Source organism: Carassius auratus, unplaced genomic scaffold (assembly GCF_003368295.1).
Source record: "Carassius auratus strain Wakin unplaced genomic scaffold, ASM336829v1 scaf_tig00005638, whole genome shotgun sequence".
Classification (NCBI taxonomy): domain Eukaryota; kingdom Metazoa; phylum Chordata; class Actinopteri; order Cypriniformes; family Cyprinidae; genus Carassius; species Carassius auratus.
Window position 1 is genome coordinate 7,501 of NW_020523686.1, and position 19,372 is coordinate 26,872.

The 19,372-nt window shown below is 32.8% G+C and overlaps 1 protein-coding gene across 2 annotated transcripts in view; it reads right to left on the reverse strand.

Annotated features, from left to right (window-relative positions):
• LOC113071006 (netrin receptor UNC5C-like) overlaps positions 1–19,372 on the reverse strand; it is a 124,946-nt gene that overhangs the window by 6,647 nt on the left and 98,927 nt on the right. Inside the window, exons 6-12 of one of the 2 annotated variants that reach the window (XM_026244377.1) lie at positions 16,377–16,544; positions 15,312–15,476; positions 11,381–11,440; positions 8,122–8,313; positions 3,920–4,240; positions 1,798–1,885; positions 861–1,032 (exon numbers count right to left, since the gene is read on the reverse strand). In XM_026244377.1, coding sequence (XP_026100162.1) covers positions 861–1,032; positions 1,798–1,885; positions 3,920–4,240; positions 8,122–8,313; positions 11,381–11,440; positions 15,312–15,476; positions 16,377–16,544 — 1,166 coding nt within the window. The remainder of the gene's footprint in view (positions 1–860; positions 1,033–1,797; positions 1,886–3,919; positions 4,241–8,121; positions 8,314–11,380; positions 11,441–15,311; positions 15,477–16,376; positions 16,545–19,372) is intronic. The other variant, XM_026244379.1, reaches the window with a different exon arrangement.

Here is a 19,372-nt window from a genome sequence, read left to right on the forward strand (position 1 = left end):
CCAGATGCATCTGTGGTCAGACACATCGCTCTGTAACGGGATATTTCTCATACACTGGGTGCGAAGAACAACAACAACAAGTGCTGCTGAAACCAGGAAATACAGACTGTTTGCAAGATGGATATTCTCATCACTTAGAGGAAAAGTGCAGCCAAAAATGCATCTTAATCAAATTGAAATGCATGAAAACCCAGTGCATAAATGAATGCAGTCAATAATAGGTTGTTTCACACTTTAAAGTCATGTGATTTTTAAATAAGAGAAACAAACAGGAATTGAAGTTGTTATGCATTAAGTGCATGGAAATATGAATGCAGCACACCTCATTTGAATATGCATGAGTCACACGGATTCATTAAACACAAATAAACATCTCAAGGCATTTGCTATGATGTTTTAACAAACTGAAATTGAAGTAGTTTAGTGCATGAATGCAGCACACCTGATCTGAATATGCATGAGCATGCATGAATAATATGGATTACACTTATGATGTTTTATTCTCATTTCCTGGCGCTTGACAGCATCCACCTCCACTCGTTTTCAATTTGAAATCACCTGCTAATTTCATCCTGATTCTCTTTTTGTGCCAGTGTCAGCTGCCCGGGTCTTTTCTGTGCGTGCCTCGACAGGAAGTTGAAAACAGGATTCTTCTTTCTAAATCGATTTAGAGCCAAACTGAAGAAACAAACTCCTATTCTTCTCTGGATCAGATTATGCAGGGAATCCAAGCTCAAGAAGCTGAATGTGTGACACCACGTGCATCAAATAACCAAACTCTACTAATCTGAAGTGTTTTCAGGTCTCACTCTTTCTGAATTGCCATCGTACAGTGTGTCTGTGTGGCTCCGCCCACTCACCTCCCACTGGCCCTGCTGTGATTGGCTCCTGAGCTGGATGAGCCAGTCCTCGCTGTGTGCCTCGGCGCAGTGGTGCATGGTGATGATGACGGGTCGGGTCAGGAGAGCCCCAGGAGGACCACAGCTGACCACCGGACTCAGGACCGTCTCCTGTGTGTCGTCCACCTGCGGCCTGGACACACACACACACACACACACACACACACACAGTCAGAAACACCGCTGGCACAGACATCAGCAGATGAAATGTAAAACAGAACGTGCATCATTAACACAGTCTATTAGCGTTTATTATTATTAGCTTTTCTCTCAACATGTGTAAGTATCTGATGATTAACTGTGTGTTATTTTAGTAATATTATAATATTTAATAGTAATATTTTTAATAGCTTTAACTTATTTCTATTTTTGTTTTTGTTCTAGTTGTTTTAATACATTTCTTTTTCAGTTAGTTACCAACACAACATTTCTAATTAGTTATTTTTTGTAATATATATACTGTATATTTTAATTTATTTCATCTTTATTACAGTCACAGAAACAATTTCTACAATGATTAATAACAACACTAATTATTTTTTTATTTTTTTAAATATATTTTGTCCTTTTTATATTTATTTCTACACAAAGGTAATAAATAAATTAAAATGAGAAGTGTTGTTTTTTATAGTTTTATTTTTAAATTAATGATAATAAGCCTTTTTATGTCTTTTTTAATTTAATTTAAAGTAAATATTTCAGCTCTGTTTTATCTCATTTGATTTAATTTCTCATAGTGCCACACTGTAAATAAAACCTCATTGGATCACTCTTATAAAGAAGGGACTGTTTCTAATTAAGAGTTTCATGTGTTACTTGTGTTACTGAGACCGCGCTACAGATGGACATCTTTACGGCTCGAACACCCAGAATCCCCTCGTGAGGGCAGGGACGTTACCTCATGCTCTCCTTCCTGTGAACCGTCACGTACATCTCATAGACACGGCCCTGAGGGATGGCCCCCGCCGGCACCAACAAGCTCACGCCTGCGGAGACACACACACACACACACACACACACACCGTCAGTCTGCCAGCCGGTGACCTCTGTGTGCTACACACTCCTGCACTCAGAGCTGAAGCCCTGTCAACATCACACACACACACACACACACACACACACACTCATTGATGTCTCGTGTCCTTCACCTGAACTTCCCTTCGAGCGACTGTCACTCACAACATCCCAGAACGCAGCACACATACACACTTCATGTTCCATGTTAATTCATTTTCCTTTAACAAAAGTGATGAGTGCAATAATTACATGTTAGCAACAAACTACACCAATAAACAAGGTAAAAAAAAAAAAATTCAGATCACTTAACTAAATAATATTAATAAAATGTATCATATATAATATTATAAATAATACATGTATCTTAAATATAAATAAATACAAATATATAATAAATACATTCCACATAATAAAACGAATAAAAAACATTCTAGATCACTTTACTAAATAATAATAATAATAATAAAATATATTATATAATACATTTATATTAAACATGAATAAATAAAAAAATAAAAAAATCCCACACAATAATAATAAAATGGATTACATATAATAATATTATATATAATAAATTTGTATTAATAATGAATAAATGTTAAATAAAAAAATTATAAATAGATAATAAATTATAGGGCTGCACGATTATGACAAAACTCATAATTGTCGATTATTCCCTTGAAATTGTAATTGCGATTATATATTACGATTAGCACAATTTAGATTTAATAATTTTTTTAACAGCTTTATGCCATTGTTTGAAGCCACTGCATGCCATATTGTTATATCAAAATAAACCAGCGGAAAACACTCTTCCTGAAAAACTTCTTTTTTTTTTAAGCCTCAAATATCATATATATATATAATTATTATTATTATTTTATTTATTTATTTTTTCTGAGAAACCAAACCAAAGTAAATATATGCATGGTATTATGTTATATTAAAACAAAGAAATTCAAACAATTGGGAAAAAAAACAGTTTAAGATAATCTGTAGAGAGAACAACAACATATCTTATGCACACAGAATGATGTAAGTGAACTTTTTTTTTTTGTGTAATTGTGCCTTTAAACGATTACATAATTGTGTCATCTGTAATTGTAATTGCGATTACAAATTCGATTAATTGTGCAGCCCTAATAAATTATAATAATAATAATAAATATAACAAAAGTAAAAATCAAAACTGCTATAACTAAATTAAAAATAAAAATGGAAACATTAAAAATAAAATTATATTGATATAATTATATTAATAAAACATTACAATAGTATATAAATAATATTTATAATACAACTAAAACTAATATTTTTTATTTATTTAAATAAAGCTGAAATAAAATCTAAATATTAGATTAATAAATAAATAACTTCCCCCAAACCCTCCAGATCAAAATGACTTTACTTATTCATTTATTTCTTTATTTAAGAATTGTTGTCTCATTTATATCTATTATATTTATTTACATTTATTATGAATATTGTTATGCATAATTTTTTCTTTGCATTACAGTAACAAGAACTGTATTTTCTTACACTACAATAATGTGAATTTGGACATTTGAAAAGTCTTAATGAAAAGTCAGTAACAGAGTTTGATTAATATTTCTCAATGGTAGTGTAAAAACACCCTTCTACCCTGTCAAAAACATCTATTTTCAGAGCAAGCCGTTTTAGTGCATGTTCCTTTAAATGTTAATGAGCTCTGCTGACTCCGCCCCCTCTGTTCCAAAGCCCCTTTCTGAGGAACTGTTTTTGTACTGTATGTTTCTCAGGGGGAGGAGCTACAGTAAGACACTTACACTACTACAACCGTACTGTCAATCAAACTGTTGTGGGAGGGGCCTGTCTGTGTGATGGGCTCGGAATGATTTAACAAGATAAAAAAAAAAAACACTGGGTGGATTTTTATCATTATTTAGGGTGTAAACACACTGCACACACACATTTCAGTTCATAAAAGTGCACGTAGCATCCGCCGCCCCCAGTGTTTAACTGACCTGAGTTGGGCACGATCAGATGGCCCCCGAGGGCGTTGAAGGAGCCGAAGGCGGTGCAGGAGGGGTCCCAGGAGCGCAGGAGTGTGTGTGCGCGGCGGCTGACCGTGTCACTGTCCAGTTTGGGAGAGAGGTCACACAGGTCCTCCTGCGGCGTCACCAGACCGGACGAGTTGTACACCTTGATCTTCAGGTTGGGCAGCGGCTCCAGCAGGGGAGAGTTGGTCATGGGGATCTTATCAGAGACGTCGTGGAGGGCGTAGACAGGTCCTCTGTACATGGCAGCAGCCGAGGTCAGGTCCGGAGGAGCCGTGAGGAGATCCGCTACACACACACACACACACACACACACACACACACACACACACACACACACACACAGAAACATTCAGTGACGCACGTCACATGAATGGAGGAAAACATACAGAATGATGTCGAATTGAGAATATCAGATGTGTTTCAGTGTAAAAACACCCATCTGTTTGGATTTAAAGGGACAGCAGACTAATTAATAATTAATTACTGTTGTATGTGTCATTAATGTTAATCAAGCAACAAAAGAAAGAGAAAATCAATCTTTACTAACCCTAATAAGCATAAATCTAAATGTATATGTCTGTTTGAAAGAATAAAAGTTTGTACATTTTAGTGAAATGCTTCATAAATGAATTTTAAATGACCAAATTTACTGTAGATTTATTAAAATATTAATAAAACTAAATGGCATTTAGACTAAATATTATGACTAAGACTAAATCTAAATTTGCTGTTAAAATGAACACAAAAGTGTAAGCAGTAAAACTGCTGACTGGAAAACAAAAATAAAAAGCAATATTGAAAAAACTTAAAAGAAATAAATATGAAAAATAAATAAAATCAACAATAAAATAAAAGCTAATCAACAACGAAAGCTCCTTCTAATATTATTTTAATTATATAATACTATAAAAAGTATATTAATATTATAAAATTGAAACTAAAATTTAAAAGATGAATTTAAGCTAAAAAAACGAAACCGAAACCGCAATTAAACCTAAATAATGATACTTAAAAAAAATAAACTAAAAATAAAATTATATAAATATTAATAAAATACTACAATAGTGTATGAATAATATTTATAATAAAACAAACTATTTAAAATATTTTAGTTAACTGAAATAAAGGTGAAATAAAATATAACTAATATAATATTAATTAAAACTTTTTACATTAAATTTAAATTCAAATTGCAAACTGTATATAAAAATATATTAATATTTCAATCTGAAAATGAAACACTGTATAAAATTATATATTCTAATCTTTTTTAATTAACATTGATAACTATAATAGCGTGTAATTTATACGAACATAACACTGTGTGATGAGACACTGTTAGTTTGTTTTTCTATTTTTTTCTGCTGAAGATCTTTGTGCAAACCTGTTGCATCTGTTCAGCACAGGAGGAGAAAGCATTATGAAGGCATCGGAGCTAAATCTAGTGGCTAATATTTATTTGCGGCGCGATGAAGAGCGCTGAACAAAGTCATCATTAGTCTCTTTCTCTGGTTACGGCAGACAGCGGACGGAGTGCAGATGCTGCTCTGCCCTTCACAGGTACACTGATGAATATTCATGAGCGAGCGGCGAGGGGGCGGGGCCTCCTTTTAATAAATCAAATACTAAATGAAAATTTGAAATTATTTTCACTACTTTTTAAATGAAATAAAATATTTTTACAATTATATTTCATGATTTCTTATAATTTTTTTTTTCAATTATTATAATTTTTTTAATTCGTTTGTTTTAGTTTTTATTAACTATAATATCCTATAACTATAAAAAAAGAAAAGTTTATGGTTTTAGATTTAAATTATTACATTTTTATTAGATTTTAAATTTTAAATCTTTAAATTAGAGCTGATGAAAATATATAATATAACTAATTAAATCATAAAAAATAAATTAAAATAATTTTTAAATCAAAATGAAAAAATATAAAGTAATATAAAAAAATAAAATAATTACTAATATTTTTTTATATTTTTTTTTACATGCACTTCATGATCATTAACCAACATCAGAGAACCGTAAAATGCAGATGTGTTCTTACATTATTGAATTTTTTATCCTAAATAAATATTTTATCTCAAAGGGTTTCGATGGACATAAGAAGTAACTCTGTGTAACTTGCAGTAGTCTGTGTCTCCTGGTCGTTATATAGTTATATTAGTTATATTATATAGTTTGTGTGTGTCAACGCTGACGTGTTTTGCAGCTGAAGTCTCTCCAGCATAATTTCGGTTACACACCGCTGCCGTAACACCTTCCCTAATTAACACTCGATGTGCCAGACGCACGCAGCTAATTACAGCGTCAGGATAACGCTTGCAGATTGGCTTCACATCAAGGTGTCAGGCTTTCTAATGACACGTGTGCAGAAACACTGCATGCATTATTACACACACTCACACACACACACACACAGAGACGTGCCATCAGTTCAAATAATTGGGGTGCATTAGTGTCATCAGGGAACCCCCCTCCTGAAGCCTCTTTCTGTCGCTGAATTAATGATGTTTCTCTGAAATATGTTTTTGAAAGTAGTCTCTTCTGCTCACCAAGGCTGTGTTTATCTGATGAAGAATACAGTAAAAATAGTGAAATATTATTATAATTTATAACAGCTGTTTTCTCTGTGAATATCTGTTAAACTGTAATTTATTTCTGTGATGCGCGGAAATAAATCTTTTATGACGTTATAAATGGATTCACTGTCACATCTGATCGATTTAATGCAACCTTGATTAAGAAAAGTATTACAAATGTGTATTTTAATTTGTATAATTATAATTGGTTTTCTGTAAACAATACTGTTCCAAAACTCAAAAATACTACTAAATTTGACTAATATTAATAATAATAATAATTAATTAATTAATTGACTAGTTATTATTATTATTATTAGTATTATTGTTTTTATTAATGTTTAAATAAATTATATTAAGTATAAAATAAATTAATTTGTAATAATATTAATAATAATAATTCATCGAGTAATTGAATGATTACTTGGATTATTATTATTATTATTATTATTAATGGCAAAATGAATTATATTAAATATATAAAAAACTATAATTTGACTAATAATAATAATGATTAATTGACTAGTTGGATGACTAGTTAGATTATTATTATAACTATTATTATTAATAATGGCAAAATAAATTATATTAAATATATAAAAAACAATAATTTGACTAATAATAATAATAATAATTAATTCACTAGTTGGATGACTAGTTAGATTGTTATTATAATTAATATTATTAATAATGGCAAAATAAATTATATTAAATATATAAAAACAATAATTTGACTAATAATAATAATGATTAATTGACTAGTTGGATGACTACTTAGATTATTATTATAATTATTATTATTATTATTATCATTAATGGTAAAAAAATTATATTAAATGTATAAAAAACAATAATTTGACTAATAATAATAATAATAATAATTAATTGACTAGTTGGATGACTACTTTAATTATTATTATAATTATTATTATAATTATTAATGGTCAAATAAATTATATTAAACAAATAAACAATATTTTGACTAATAATAATAATAATGATTAATTGACTAGTTGGATGACTAGTTAGATTATTATTATAATTATTATTATTATTATTAATGGTAAAATTGATTATATTAAATATATAAAAAACTATAATTTGACTAATAATAATAATAATGATTAATTGACTAGTTAGATTATTATTATAATTATTATTAGTATTATTATTAATGGTAAAATAAAATATATTAAACAATAAACAATAATTTGACTAATAATAATAATAATTAATTGACTAGTTGGATGACTAGTTAGATTATTATCACTTATGCCTCTTCTTTACAATCCTAAAAGGCGATTTCTAACCAATGAAATTAATTAGCAAAACGATCAAAAACAAAATCTCATTCACTATGACTATTGGTTTCGATTCCAATAACATAAAACATTATTCTAGGATTCATGAGCGAAAATCAGCAGCTACAGAACACGTTTTCCTCCGACAGGAAAACGTAAATAAAATATGGATGAATCCTGAACTGTTCTTGGATGAAGATGTTGATTGGGCTGATCTAAGCTCTTCCTCATCTGTAGATCACTGAAGATGAGGATCTCCTGGAGTAACTGGTACCTGTGCGCGCCGTCTTGATGTTGACCGGCTGGAAGCCTCCGTTGAGCGCCGACGAGTCCATGATGTCCGAGTCGAAGTCTCGGTGGTTCTTCCTGTAGACGAGCAGCGCCACGATGACGGAGATGACCAAACACATGATGACGGCGATGACGATGCCCACGTACAGAGCCACATCATCAGTGCTGGGGGCCGCTGGACACACACACACACACACACACACACACACCGATGTCAGTCTGATTCAATCATCATATCTTCTGCTTAACTAGATCCGAATCAAAAGAGAAAATACCAAGTGTTTTATTCACTGAATCATATTTTCTATTTAAATTGGTTGGAAATGCAACTAACTAAATAAAACGATTATTAACACTATTTTTGTATTTATTTTTTATTTTTGACTAGAAATTCAACAAAATATATATTTTTATTAATAATATAATAATTATATTTAGTAATTTATTAGTATTGTTATAAACTGCATTTACATTTCTACATATTTGTTGTAAATTCAAACAAAAACAATTCATTAATATAAAAATTTATTATTATTATTATTATTATTAATTCAACATTAATCATGTTTATTATTGCTGGAAATTCAACAAAATACAACTATTATTAACAATATTATGCATTTATTTATAAATTTTTACTAGAAATTCAACTAAATATTTTTTATTGATAATATAATTATTATGTTTATTTATCAATTATTATTTGTACAAACTACATTTACATTTCTATATATCTGCTGTAACGTCAAAAAAAAAAAAAAATTAAAATGTATTAATATTATTATTAATAATTCAACATATAAATCATGTTTATTAATGCTGGAAATTTAACTAAATTTAATTTATAATTAAAAATAATGAATTTATATATATATATATATATATATATATATATATATATATATATACATATATATATATATTTTTTTTTTTTTTCTCTACTGTAATATAATAAAAATGAACAAACATGACTCGTATTGTGATACAAAGTTGTCACACCGCATAGAAACATTACAAGAGTTAGTGAAATGCTGTTACATACACTGTAAGTCCAGTTAATACACACGATGAGAAAGTAGTGTAATGAGACAGATATTAGATGCAGTATAAAACAGAGAGGAATAAACAGCACTCAAACAGATCGGAGTCTATCAGAATATACAGAAAACATCACTTCATGCTCCTACTCTCATTTCTGAGAGACAAAACAGCAGTTTCTCACATTCAGCAGCAGAGGGCGCTCTCAGCCCTCACTACAGGACATAAACCTGTGTGTGTGTGTGTGTGAGAGAGAGAGAGAGAGAGAGAGAGAGAGAGTGTGTGTGTGTGTGTGTGTGTGTGCTTGCAGCTGCTGCAGTTTTAAAGGTAGGAGCAATCCATGTCCCGATGAGCGCCACACGAGCCTCATGGAGTTGAATGATTGTGACATTATAAATGAATCTCACTAATGTGAGCGCTGCCCTCTAAAAGCAGAAGAACACAAGCTCTGAGAGATTTCTCCCATAAAAACTGTGCTTATGAATCAAAATGTGATGTGATTTAGCTCCAGGTTTGCTGTGTGCTTGTGTGTCTGTCCAACAATTGTGTGATTATATATTAATGTGATTATAATTTATTATTATTATATAAAGATATTTAAAACTTGAGAAATACTAAGTTATTACTACTGTAATTTTTCACTAAAAAACTAAAAGTATTTAAGAAAAACAATATTACATTTATTTGCATTTATTTACAATATTACATTGTTATTTATTTTTGTTATATACAAATATTTTTTATTTATAAATATTCAAGAACCAAAATAAGAAATATTTGTTCATATATATTATTAATTTTATGCAGTTGTAATTTTAATTTAGTACATCAAGTTAAACTAAATCTAAATAATAACAGGTAACCGTTGTACCCTGTTGTTACTCGCTAATTCTTTGTAATTTTTTTTCTTAATTTACAAGGTATTTCTAGTGAAAATGGTTTTAGAAAGTAAATCCTACACCAACTTAACAGTGAGAGTTACAAATAAGATTTCAAACTAAATCTAAAACCCTAGAAACATGTAAGTTCACTCCAGAAGCAGCTCTGTGTGAGATATTAAGACTTGTTTCTGACATTTCTGAACAGAACAGTGAAAAAATCAGTGCATTAAGACGAAACACACTTGAATTAAAGATATATTCCTTATGTAAATACATAGTGTTGCTTTGAAGTTAATTTATCTCGTCTCTTGAATTATTTCACTCCAGGTCAGTCAGTTGGACACTCCCTCGTTTCATTTCATTTCTCTCGTATCTTTAACAAAGACGTCAGGCTAAACGATGACTCTCTACTGGAGCATAAAGTTGATCAGATTCCGGTCAGTCGAGCGGAGGGAAGAAAACCCACCGATATCATCAAGTGGAGGGTATCACACACACACACACACACACACACACACACACACTCTCTTTCTCTCTCTCAGACACACACACACTCTCTTTCTCTCTCTCTCTCTCTCTCTCAGACACACACACACACGCGCGCGCGCGCACACACACACACTCACTCTCTCTCTCTCTCTCTCTCACACACACACACACACACACTCACTCTCTCTCTCTCTCTCTCTCTCTCTCAGACACACACACACACACACACACACGCGCGCGCGCGCACACACACACTCTCTCTCTCTCAGACACACACACGCACACACACACACGCACGCACGCACACACACACACACTAATTTAGAGTTCATTCACAGCAAATGGAGCTTTAACTGAATTTGGTTCCTTCAGTTTTTCCTTCTTCTTCATCTCATGTGCTCTCTCTCTCTCTCTCTCTCTCTCTCTCTCTCTCTCTCTCTCGTGTATTTCTGATCATCTGATCAACACATCATCGTTCAGACCTGCAGGACACATATCTTGAAGAAATCTAAACAACGTTGACTTTTACAGCATGGACAAACTACACTGAGATGACTCCGTTTGGGACGACAATATTATTTTTGGGTGAAGTATCCCTTTAAATGTGTGACATGAAGGGTTAATATTGTACATAAGCTGTTGGTTTGCCAGACCTGATACAAGACCAGCTGAGACCACTTAAATGCACAAGATGGACAGTCTGAGCCAGTTTAGACTGGTTTACAGGATCTTAAGGAGGAGAATGAGATGGTGTGGAGAGAGAAAAGAATGAGGAGGAACCCAGGAAGGTTTGGAGACGCATGCAAACAGAAATGGGTGAAATGAAGGACTCACATGGATGAGGAAGAGCATTGCTCTGGTCTGTGTGTTCGGAGGACTTCTGATATAAGGAACCTTTGGGAGAGAGGGAGGGATGCAGGGTGAGGGGGGAGATCAGATTCAACACAATCGGACACGAGCCATGACTGCCTCCTCTTCATCTGTGACATGTGACTGTTTTTCATGCCAACTGAAGTCTAACCACTAACCACCATTTATAAAACATTAAATATATATATATATATTTTTTGCATTTCACAAAAAAATAAGTAATTAATATCACAATGCAAAAATATTTATTTAATGAATATATTCATAATTTTGCATGTTCAATACAACACAAAATTAGGTTTTAATACTAACAAAACAACAAACAAATAATTTTTCTGTTTTCCGTTTTTTTCATTTTACAAATCTGAATTCATGTAAATAATGTCACGATGCAAAAATATAAATCTAATTCATAAATATAATTCTGTACGTTCAGGTCACACTGAAATCCAAAATGTAGATGAAAGATTAAATGTATGTTTTACATAAACACAGTGAAACCTGATTATTTTCATTTCATTAATCAGCTTAAATTCAGTTTTTGTTTTTGTTCTTTATCAAATTAAACATGCCTTAAAATAAACCAGACTAGGAGACACAACCAGCTCAGACCAGCGAAACCTGTGATTAAAACAAGCCCAATGTTATATATATATATATATATAAATAATGTGATGTAACATGTGACCTGTAACTGTTCTGCCTCAATTCACAAATGTTTTGTTTCAATCCAGACTGAATACAGTGAATAAAACAGATGCTAATGCTAATGGCAGAATCCCATGGTGTTTTGTATGAGTGTTTTCTGCTTTTTTCAGGCGAGTGCCAGTATTAGGCTTCATGCTGCAGAAATCTGCACAAGATCCAGTTTTCTGGCCGGCGTTTGTCCTTGTGCTCTTTCCACAGATCGATATGTCAAGAAAATGTCATGTGTCTGTGAGTTAAGTAACCCAAGCCCAGAGAAGCAACATCACAACAGAGCGGAGGAGACAAAGGTGAAAACTACAGAGAAAAACACCTCAAATTCAATCCCAAACACAATTTGAGCACTTTACAAACTCGAGAAGCAAATAACTTTCTAACTGGGACTGGAAGATGCCATTAGCGCAGAGGAAACGTCTCCAGCGGGACGAGCTGAGTCCACGTATCGAGTCTAATTCATGTCCAATGATATCTGCATTAATGTGAGCTTTCAGATCATCTGGATTTCTGCTAAACCGTCATTAGCATGCACATAAGTGCTTCACCCTTTTAGCTGGAGAAAGAGGGGAAATCAATCAGGGGAAGTGAGCCTAAATCTATCACGTTATGGGTTTTATATTCCTCACAAATCTGCCATCAATCTGAGCCGGAGTAATGCTCCCACAATGCATTTCACCGGGAAAACAGGAAGATTCAAACGGCAGAGAAAGTATCTGAGATACTCAGATACTGTACTTCAGTATCTGAGATCACAGCCATTCCTGAAAGCTCAGATATATATATATATGTGTGTATATTTATTTTTTGCTCCGTATTACACTAATGATAAACTTGAGGAAAACATGTTTAATTATCACAATGCAAAATTATATTAGATTAACTGAAATGTATATATTAATAGTTTTATATTTAGATATTAATACAAATAACTTAATAAATAAAAAGCAGTAAATCATCAGAACTAACAATTATTGCTAAATGTGTGACTGAATCATATAATAACTTAATAATATTGATAGTTCATCGTCTATCTGACTACGTCTTATATTATTATTATTATTTTTTCTAAAATCCTGTCAAATGTGCACAAACTACTAGCTACTACTAAATATTGTAGAAACATAATTTTCTGTAAAGTTGCTTTGTAACGATTTATTTTGTAAAAAGCGCTATACAAATAAACTTGAATTGAATTGAATATTATTCTGATTTCTGAAGATCATGTGACACTGAAGACTGGAGGAATGATGCTGAAAATACAGCGGAGCATCACAGAAATAAATTACACTTTAACACAGATTCACATGAAAACTGTTATTTTAAATTATAATAATATTTCACTATTTTTACTGTATTTTTCAAGAGCAAAAAAATAAATGTTAAAAAAAAACCTTTCAAAAATACAGTAAAAATTCTAAAATGATTCCAAAATGTAAGTATATGAATATTGTAATCATTCCGTCCCATGCTTTATACTGAAGTACCATGATCCAGCCTCACCTCACCGCGGTAAACACACAGTGCATTATAAATCTTCCCATGATGCATTGAATATAAATCATCATCAGCCTCTGATCAATACTCTGATTAACACTCGCTCAAACTGAAACTGGTCATTAGATTACTGATTATCATTAACCAACACGACCGCTGGCCATCTCACTTTCATGACCTAATCAAAGTGAATATCAAACCCAAAGTCTATTAAAGCAAACAGACGCATGTATTACTGAACAAGCGCTTAATGGACACAGATCCCGTCCTGACCACAGCTGCAAACGGATCCTGCCAGATCACTGTATACTTCTACTGCAGCGTTAACTTCTGTTGTGATGAAGAACGTCAGTCTACTGCTGTGAAACCGGAGGAAATGATTCATTTCAGGCGAACTGTCCCTTTAAATCCAGAACGCTTTAATACAAAGGTCCAAAAACCTAAATTTATTTCATGGACATGGGCCTTAAATAGATTTTGCATTATATCCAGTTATTAATTATATATTTTTTGCATTTTTCATAAATCAAAATGACTTGATTTTTGCATTGGAAAAAATAGGTAAAACAAAAATATAAATTAAAAATGAGTATCCGCTTCAAATGCCATTTTATTAGATTTAACTATATTATATTAATGTATTATATCTATACAAATGTATAACATTAAAAAAAACTAATAATGAAAACTTTTAATAGCTTTTTTAATTGTTTAATTATTTTTTAATCAGATTTTATTTCATTGTTTTTTACATTCCAAAAAAAAAAAAAAAAAAAGTTGAATTCAATATATCAATAAAAAAGATGATTTAACGGCATGTGATTAGATTCTGCTTTTATTATGTGGAACTACTTTTGTGTTTTACAGAAGAAAGTCAGTCTTTGTTTCAGAAAGACACGCAGGTAATAACAAAATTGTGAACTTTATGTGAACTATCCCTTTAAATCAGATGTTCTTCAACTTTTTAATATAAAGGAACAAAAAACTAATTTTATTGAGAGCCTTTTAATGCTGCATTACAACCAACTATATTATATTAAAATGAGTTAAATATTTAACATCAAATACTTAACATTTTTGGAATGTTTAATTAGTGAATCAAACTCGGTTTACATTTCAATGCAAAAATGAATAAAAAATGGCATGTTTCTCCCCTGGACTGCCACATTTCTGCTTCAAACTAATGATTACAGAAGAATAAGAACCAGAGCAGGTTTTGTTTTCAGTTTTTCCACTTCTTCTGAAAGAGTTCAGGAATCATAAAGCTGCTTGTCCACATGTTTAAAAACAGCAGAGAAAGAGTCTGAGCGCCTGTGCTTTTCCTCTCTGTGCTTCTTAAAATAAGCTACAAATCACAGTAATCCTAGATGTGGAGCAATTCTGAAACTGTAAGTACAATATAATCACTTATCATCATGTTAAATATATTTCCACTCAACACAGACCTCTACTTCAACTCGAAGTTTTTTTGCTCCCTCAGATTCCAGATTTTCACATAGTTGCATCTCAGACAAATATTGCCCTCCTCACAAACCACACATCACTGGAGAGATCATTTATTCAGCTTCAGATCATGCATACATCTCGATGTTAAAATCTTGACCCTTATGACTGGTTTTGTGCTCCGGGGTCACCTGTTTTTAGAGTGATGTGGGATTTGTGGATGTGGTTGTGCTGTGATAGAGGAAGATGCACTCACTCTGCATACAGAGCCCATCCGTACAGTTCTTGGACTGCAGCACCATTCCCTCGCAGTCCTTGCCTCCGTTTTTGGGAGCCGGAGCGCTGCACTCGCGCCGTCTCCAGTGAGTGCACTCTGTCCCACACGTCGACCACTTGCTCCACTCCGTCCACAGACCGTCCACTGCAGAACACACACCACAACACACTCAACCGGACAGCGTCACTGGATTACACACACTGCCTTCTATATAGATATATAGATATATATAATTCTTAACTGTACAATAAAACTTGTTTTGTTTTTAAGCAATTTTTCAATATTTTAAATAATAAAATAGAATAAAACAGAAGACTACATTTGAGACCACATTGAATTTGAAACATTTTTTTTTTATTTAAATAAAGATTTATATACCGAATTTACAAATACTAACTGTAAATTATTCAAATTATTACCGATGACAATTTTTTATGGAAAACTAAAAGATAATATAATAAATATATGTTTGATACCACATTGAAATTTTTTTTTTCAATGTTTAATATTTATCCTACTAAACATTTTCAATGAAATAAATCTAATGCATAATCAAATTATATACTCAATATTTTGCAATGACAAAAGTTAATTGGGAAAAATAATATAATATAATATAATATAATATAATATAATATAATATGATATAATATAATATAAAATAATATAATATAATATATTTGACAACACTGAAAATGTTGGATTTTTTTAAGTTTAAATAAATATTAATCTATCCAATATAATCCTATTTATTTAAATGTTTAAAATGTAAATAATAATAATATTTTTACTCAAATTGTTAATTACTAAAACTATTACACTGATATCAACTTGAAATAAAAAAGTTAAACTCAAAAATAAGTGCAATATAATAAATCATAATAAAAGTTTGAGAACACTGAAAATATGAGCTATAATGTGAGATATATTTATTTAAACACCAAAACAAGGACTTATGCTATTAAACTCTATTTATTTCATTGAATTCAAATGACTTTTTTTGCAGCAGCGGTTGAGAAAGCAGCACAGGAAGCGAGGCCGGACCTGGACACAGCGGGTTGCAGGCCAGTTTCTGGATGGCTTGACCCTCACAGATGGCTCCTCCGTTCAGAGGCGTGGGATTGGTGCAGCTGCGTGTCCTCTTCTGATAGCCCCGCCCACAGCGACTGCTGCACACTGACCACTCCGTCCACGTCGACCAGCCTCCGTTCACTGCAGACGGAAACACCAGCCAGCCATCAGTTATTATTAATACATCAGTTATTATTAATACATCAGTTATTATTAATACATCAGTTATTATTAATACATCAGTTATTACATCAGCCAGTAAACACAGACACTGTCGCTGTCTCTTTCCATCCGATCTACCCATCTTTTCAACCGATCTACCCATCTTTTCATCCGATCTACCCATCTTTTCAACCGATCTACCCATCTTTTCATCCGATCTGCCCATCTTTTCATCCTATCTACCCATCTTTTCACCCTATCTACCCATCTTTTCATCTAATCTACCCATCTTTTCATCCGATCTGCCCATCTTTTCATCCTATCTACCCATCTTTTCATCCTATCTACCCATCTTTTCACCCAATCTGCCCATCTTTTCACCCTATCTACCCATCTTTTTCATCCGATCTACCCATCTTTTCAACCGATCTACCCATCTTTTCACCCAATCTGCCCATCTTTTCACCCTATCTACCCATCTTTTCATCCGATCTACCCATCTTTTCATCCTATCTGCCCATCTTTTCATCCGATCTGCCCATCTTTTCACCCTATCTACCCATCTTTTCATCCGATCTACCCATCTTTTCATCCGATCTACCCATCTTTTCATCCTATCCACCCATCTTTTCACCCTATCCACCCATCTTTTCATCCGATCTACCCATCTTTTCATCTGATCTACCCATCTTTTCATCCTATCTGCCCATCTTTTCATCCGATCTGCCCATCTTTTCACCCTATCTACCCATCTTTTCATCCGATCTGCCCATCTTTTCATCCGATCTGCCCATCTTTTCATCCGATCTGCCCATCTTTTCATCCTATCTGCCCATCTTTTCATCCGATCTGCCCATCTTTTCATCCGATCTGCCCATCTTTTCAACCGATCTGCCCATCTTTTCATCCTATCTGCCCATCTTTTCACCCAATCTGCCCATCTTTTCACCCTATCTACCCATCTTTTCATCCGATCTACCCATCTTTTCATCCGATCTGCCCATCTTTTCACCCTATCTTTTCATCCGATCTGCCCATCTTTTCATCCGATCTACCCATCTTTTCAACCGATCTGCCCATCTTTTCATCCGATCTGCCCATCTTTTCATCCGATCTACCCATCTTTTCACCCTATCTACCCATCTTTTCATCCGATCTGCCCATCTTTTCATCCGATCTGCCCATCTTTTCATCCGATCTACCCATCTTTTCAACCGATCTGCCCATCTTTTCATCCTATCTACCCATCTTTTCATCCTATCTACCCATCTTTTCATCCTATCTACCCATCTTTTCATCCGATCTACCCATATTTTCATCCAATCTACCTATCTTTTCATTTATCCATCTTTCATCTAATCTAACCATCTTTCCATTCATCCATCTTTCATCTAATCTATCCATCTTTTCATCCGATCTATCCAATTTTTCATTCATCCATCTTTTCATCCATTAATCAAACTTTCAAACTAATTCTTCATCACAACTAACTGCTTTTCTAGTTAAAAATTAGTATGCATTTCTTTGAATTGTAATTCATTTTAATTCTACTTCCTTACATTCAGTTCTGCATCACTTCAGTTCACACAGTGCACATTTGGAGCTGAACTGGAACTGAAGTCATTTCTCAATTCATGTAAAGAGGCGTCCCGTCACACTCGAGCGGCTCGTGTTATTACAGTCTCATCCAGCATCCGCAGTTCCCTCACGCCGCGGACTGCTTTTCAGAGTAGAGCGGAGAGCACTTATAATTACATCAGCCTCACGACGAGGAAGAGAAGTCAATTTATTACCGCACGGGAGAGCCAAACATCTGTTAGCCAGATCTGGGATTGTGTCTGTGGGGAAAACAGTAAGCGATCGCAGCAGGTGGCTGTTTTCACTTGTTGAAGAGCTCCTGAAAGACTGGTCTGCGCTCTACCACAGGTGTCGAGGTGCAGCTTCACAAACCGTCAGCCTCGTGAACGAGAAATACACACCGCATTGTTCTTTCAACATTCAAAGCAGAGGCAGCAGCGGCGGGTTATAACGCTTCCAGCTTGTCGGCACTGCTTCCTGTTCTTAAGAGGAACATTTTCCAGCTCCAGGGATATTCACGGCAAGATCCGACAAAATACATTTCAGAGAAGACGGACTGCGACGCACTGAAGGACACGCAAGCTACCGAAACAGCTGGTTAAAGTTTCACATCAGTTTCAGACGCAGACTATTAAAGCTTCAGAGATGATCAGGATTTCAAGGTGAAACACTGAAACATTTTCAGTGCAATACAAACCACTTCAAAACCTTAAATATACACTATTTAAAAATGACTAAATAACATAAAAATACATAATGAAATAATAGAAAAATACAAAATAATTCCCTTTCATATAAAGACTTCATAAATAAAATAAAATAAAAATAAATAAAAACAAAACACTACAAAAACCTTATAGCAAAATATAAATATTAATAAATTAATCAAATACAAATAAATAAATGAACACATGGCAACTACCTAAATCAACCTTTAAATAAAAACAAATAAAATAAATAAAAGACAAACAAATAATTATATGATAAAAATAAATAAACGCCTAAGAAACACACAGAAAATAAAATACAAATATAAATCTAAATAAATCACAAATACAGATAACTAAAAAATACAAACAAGTAAATAATTAAAATAACAATAAATATTATTAAACACCTAGAAACCACACTCTAAAAACTGATATAAAATACAAATCTAAATAAATCAAAACAAATTAAACTAAATAAATAATATTTATAAATAAACACATAGCAGTGCATTACACACC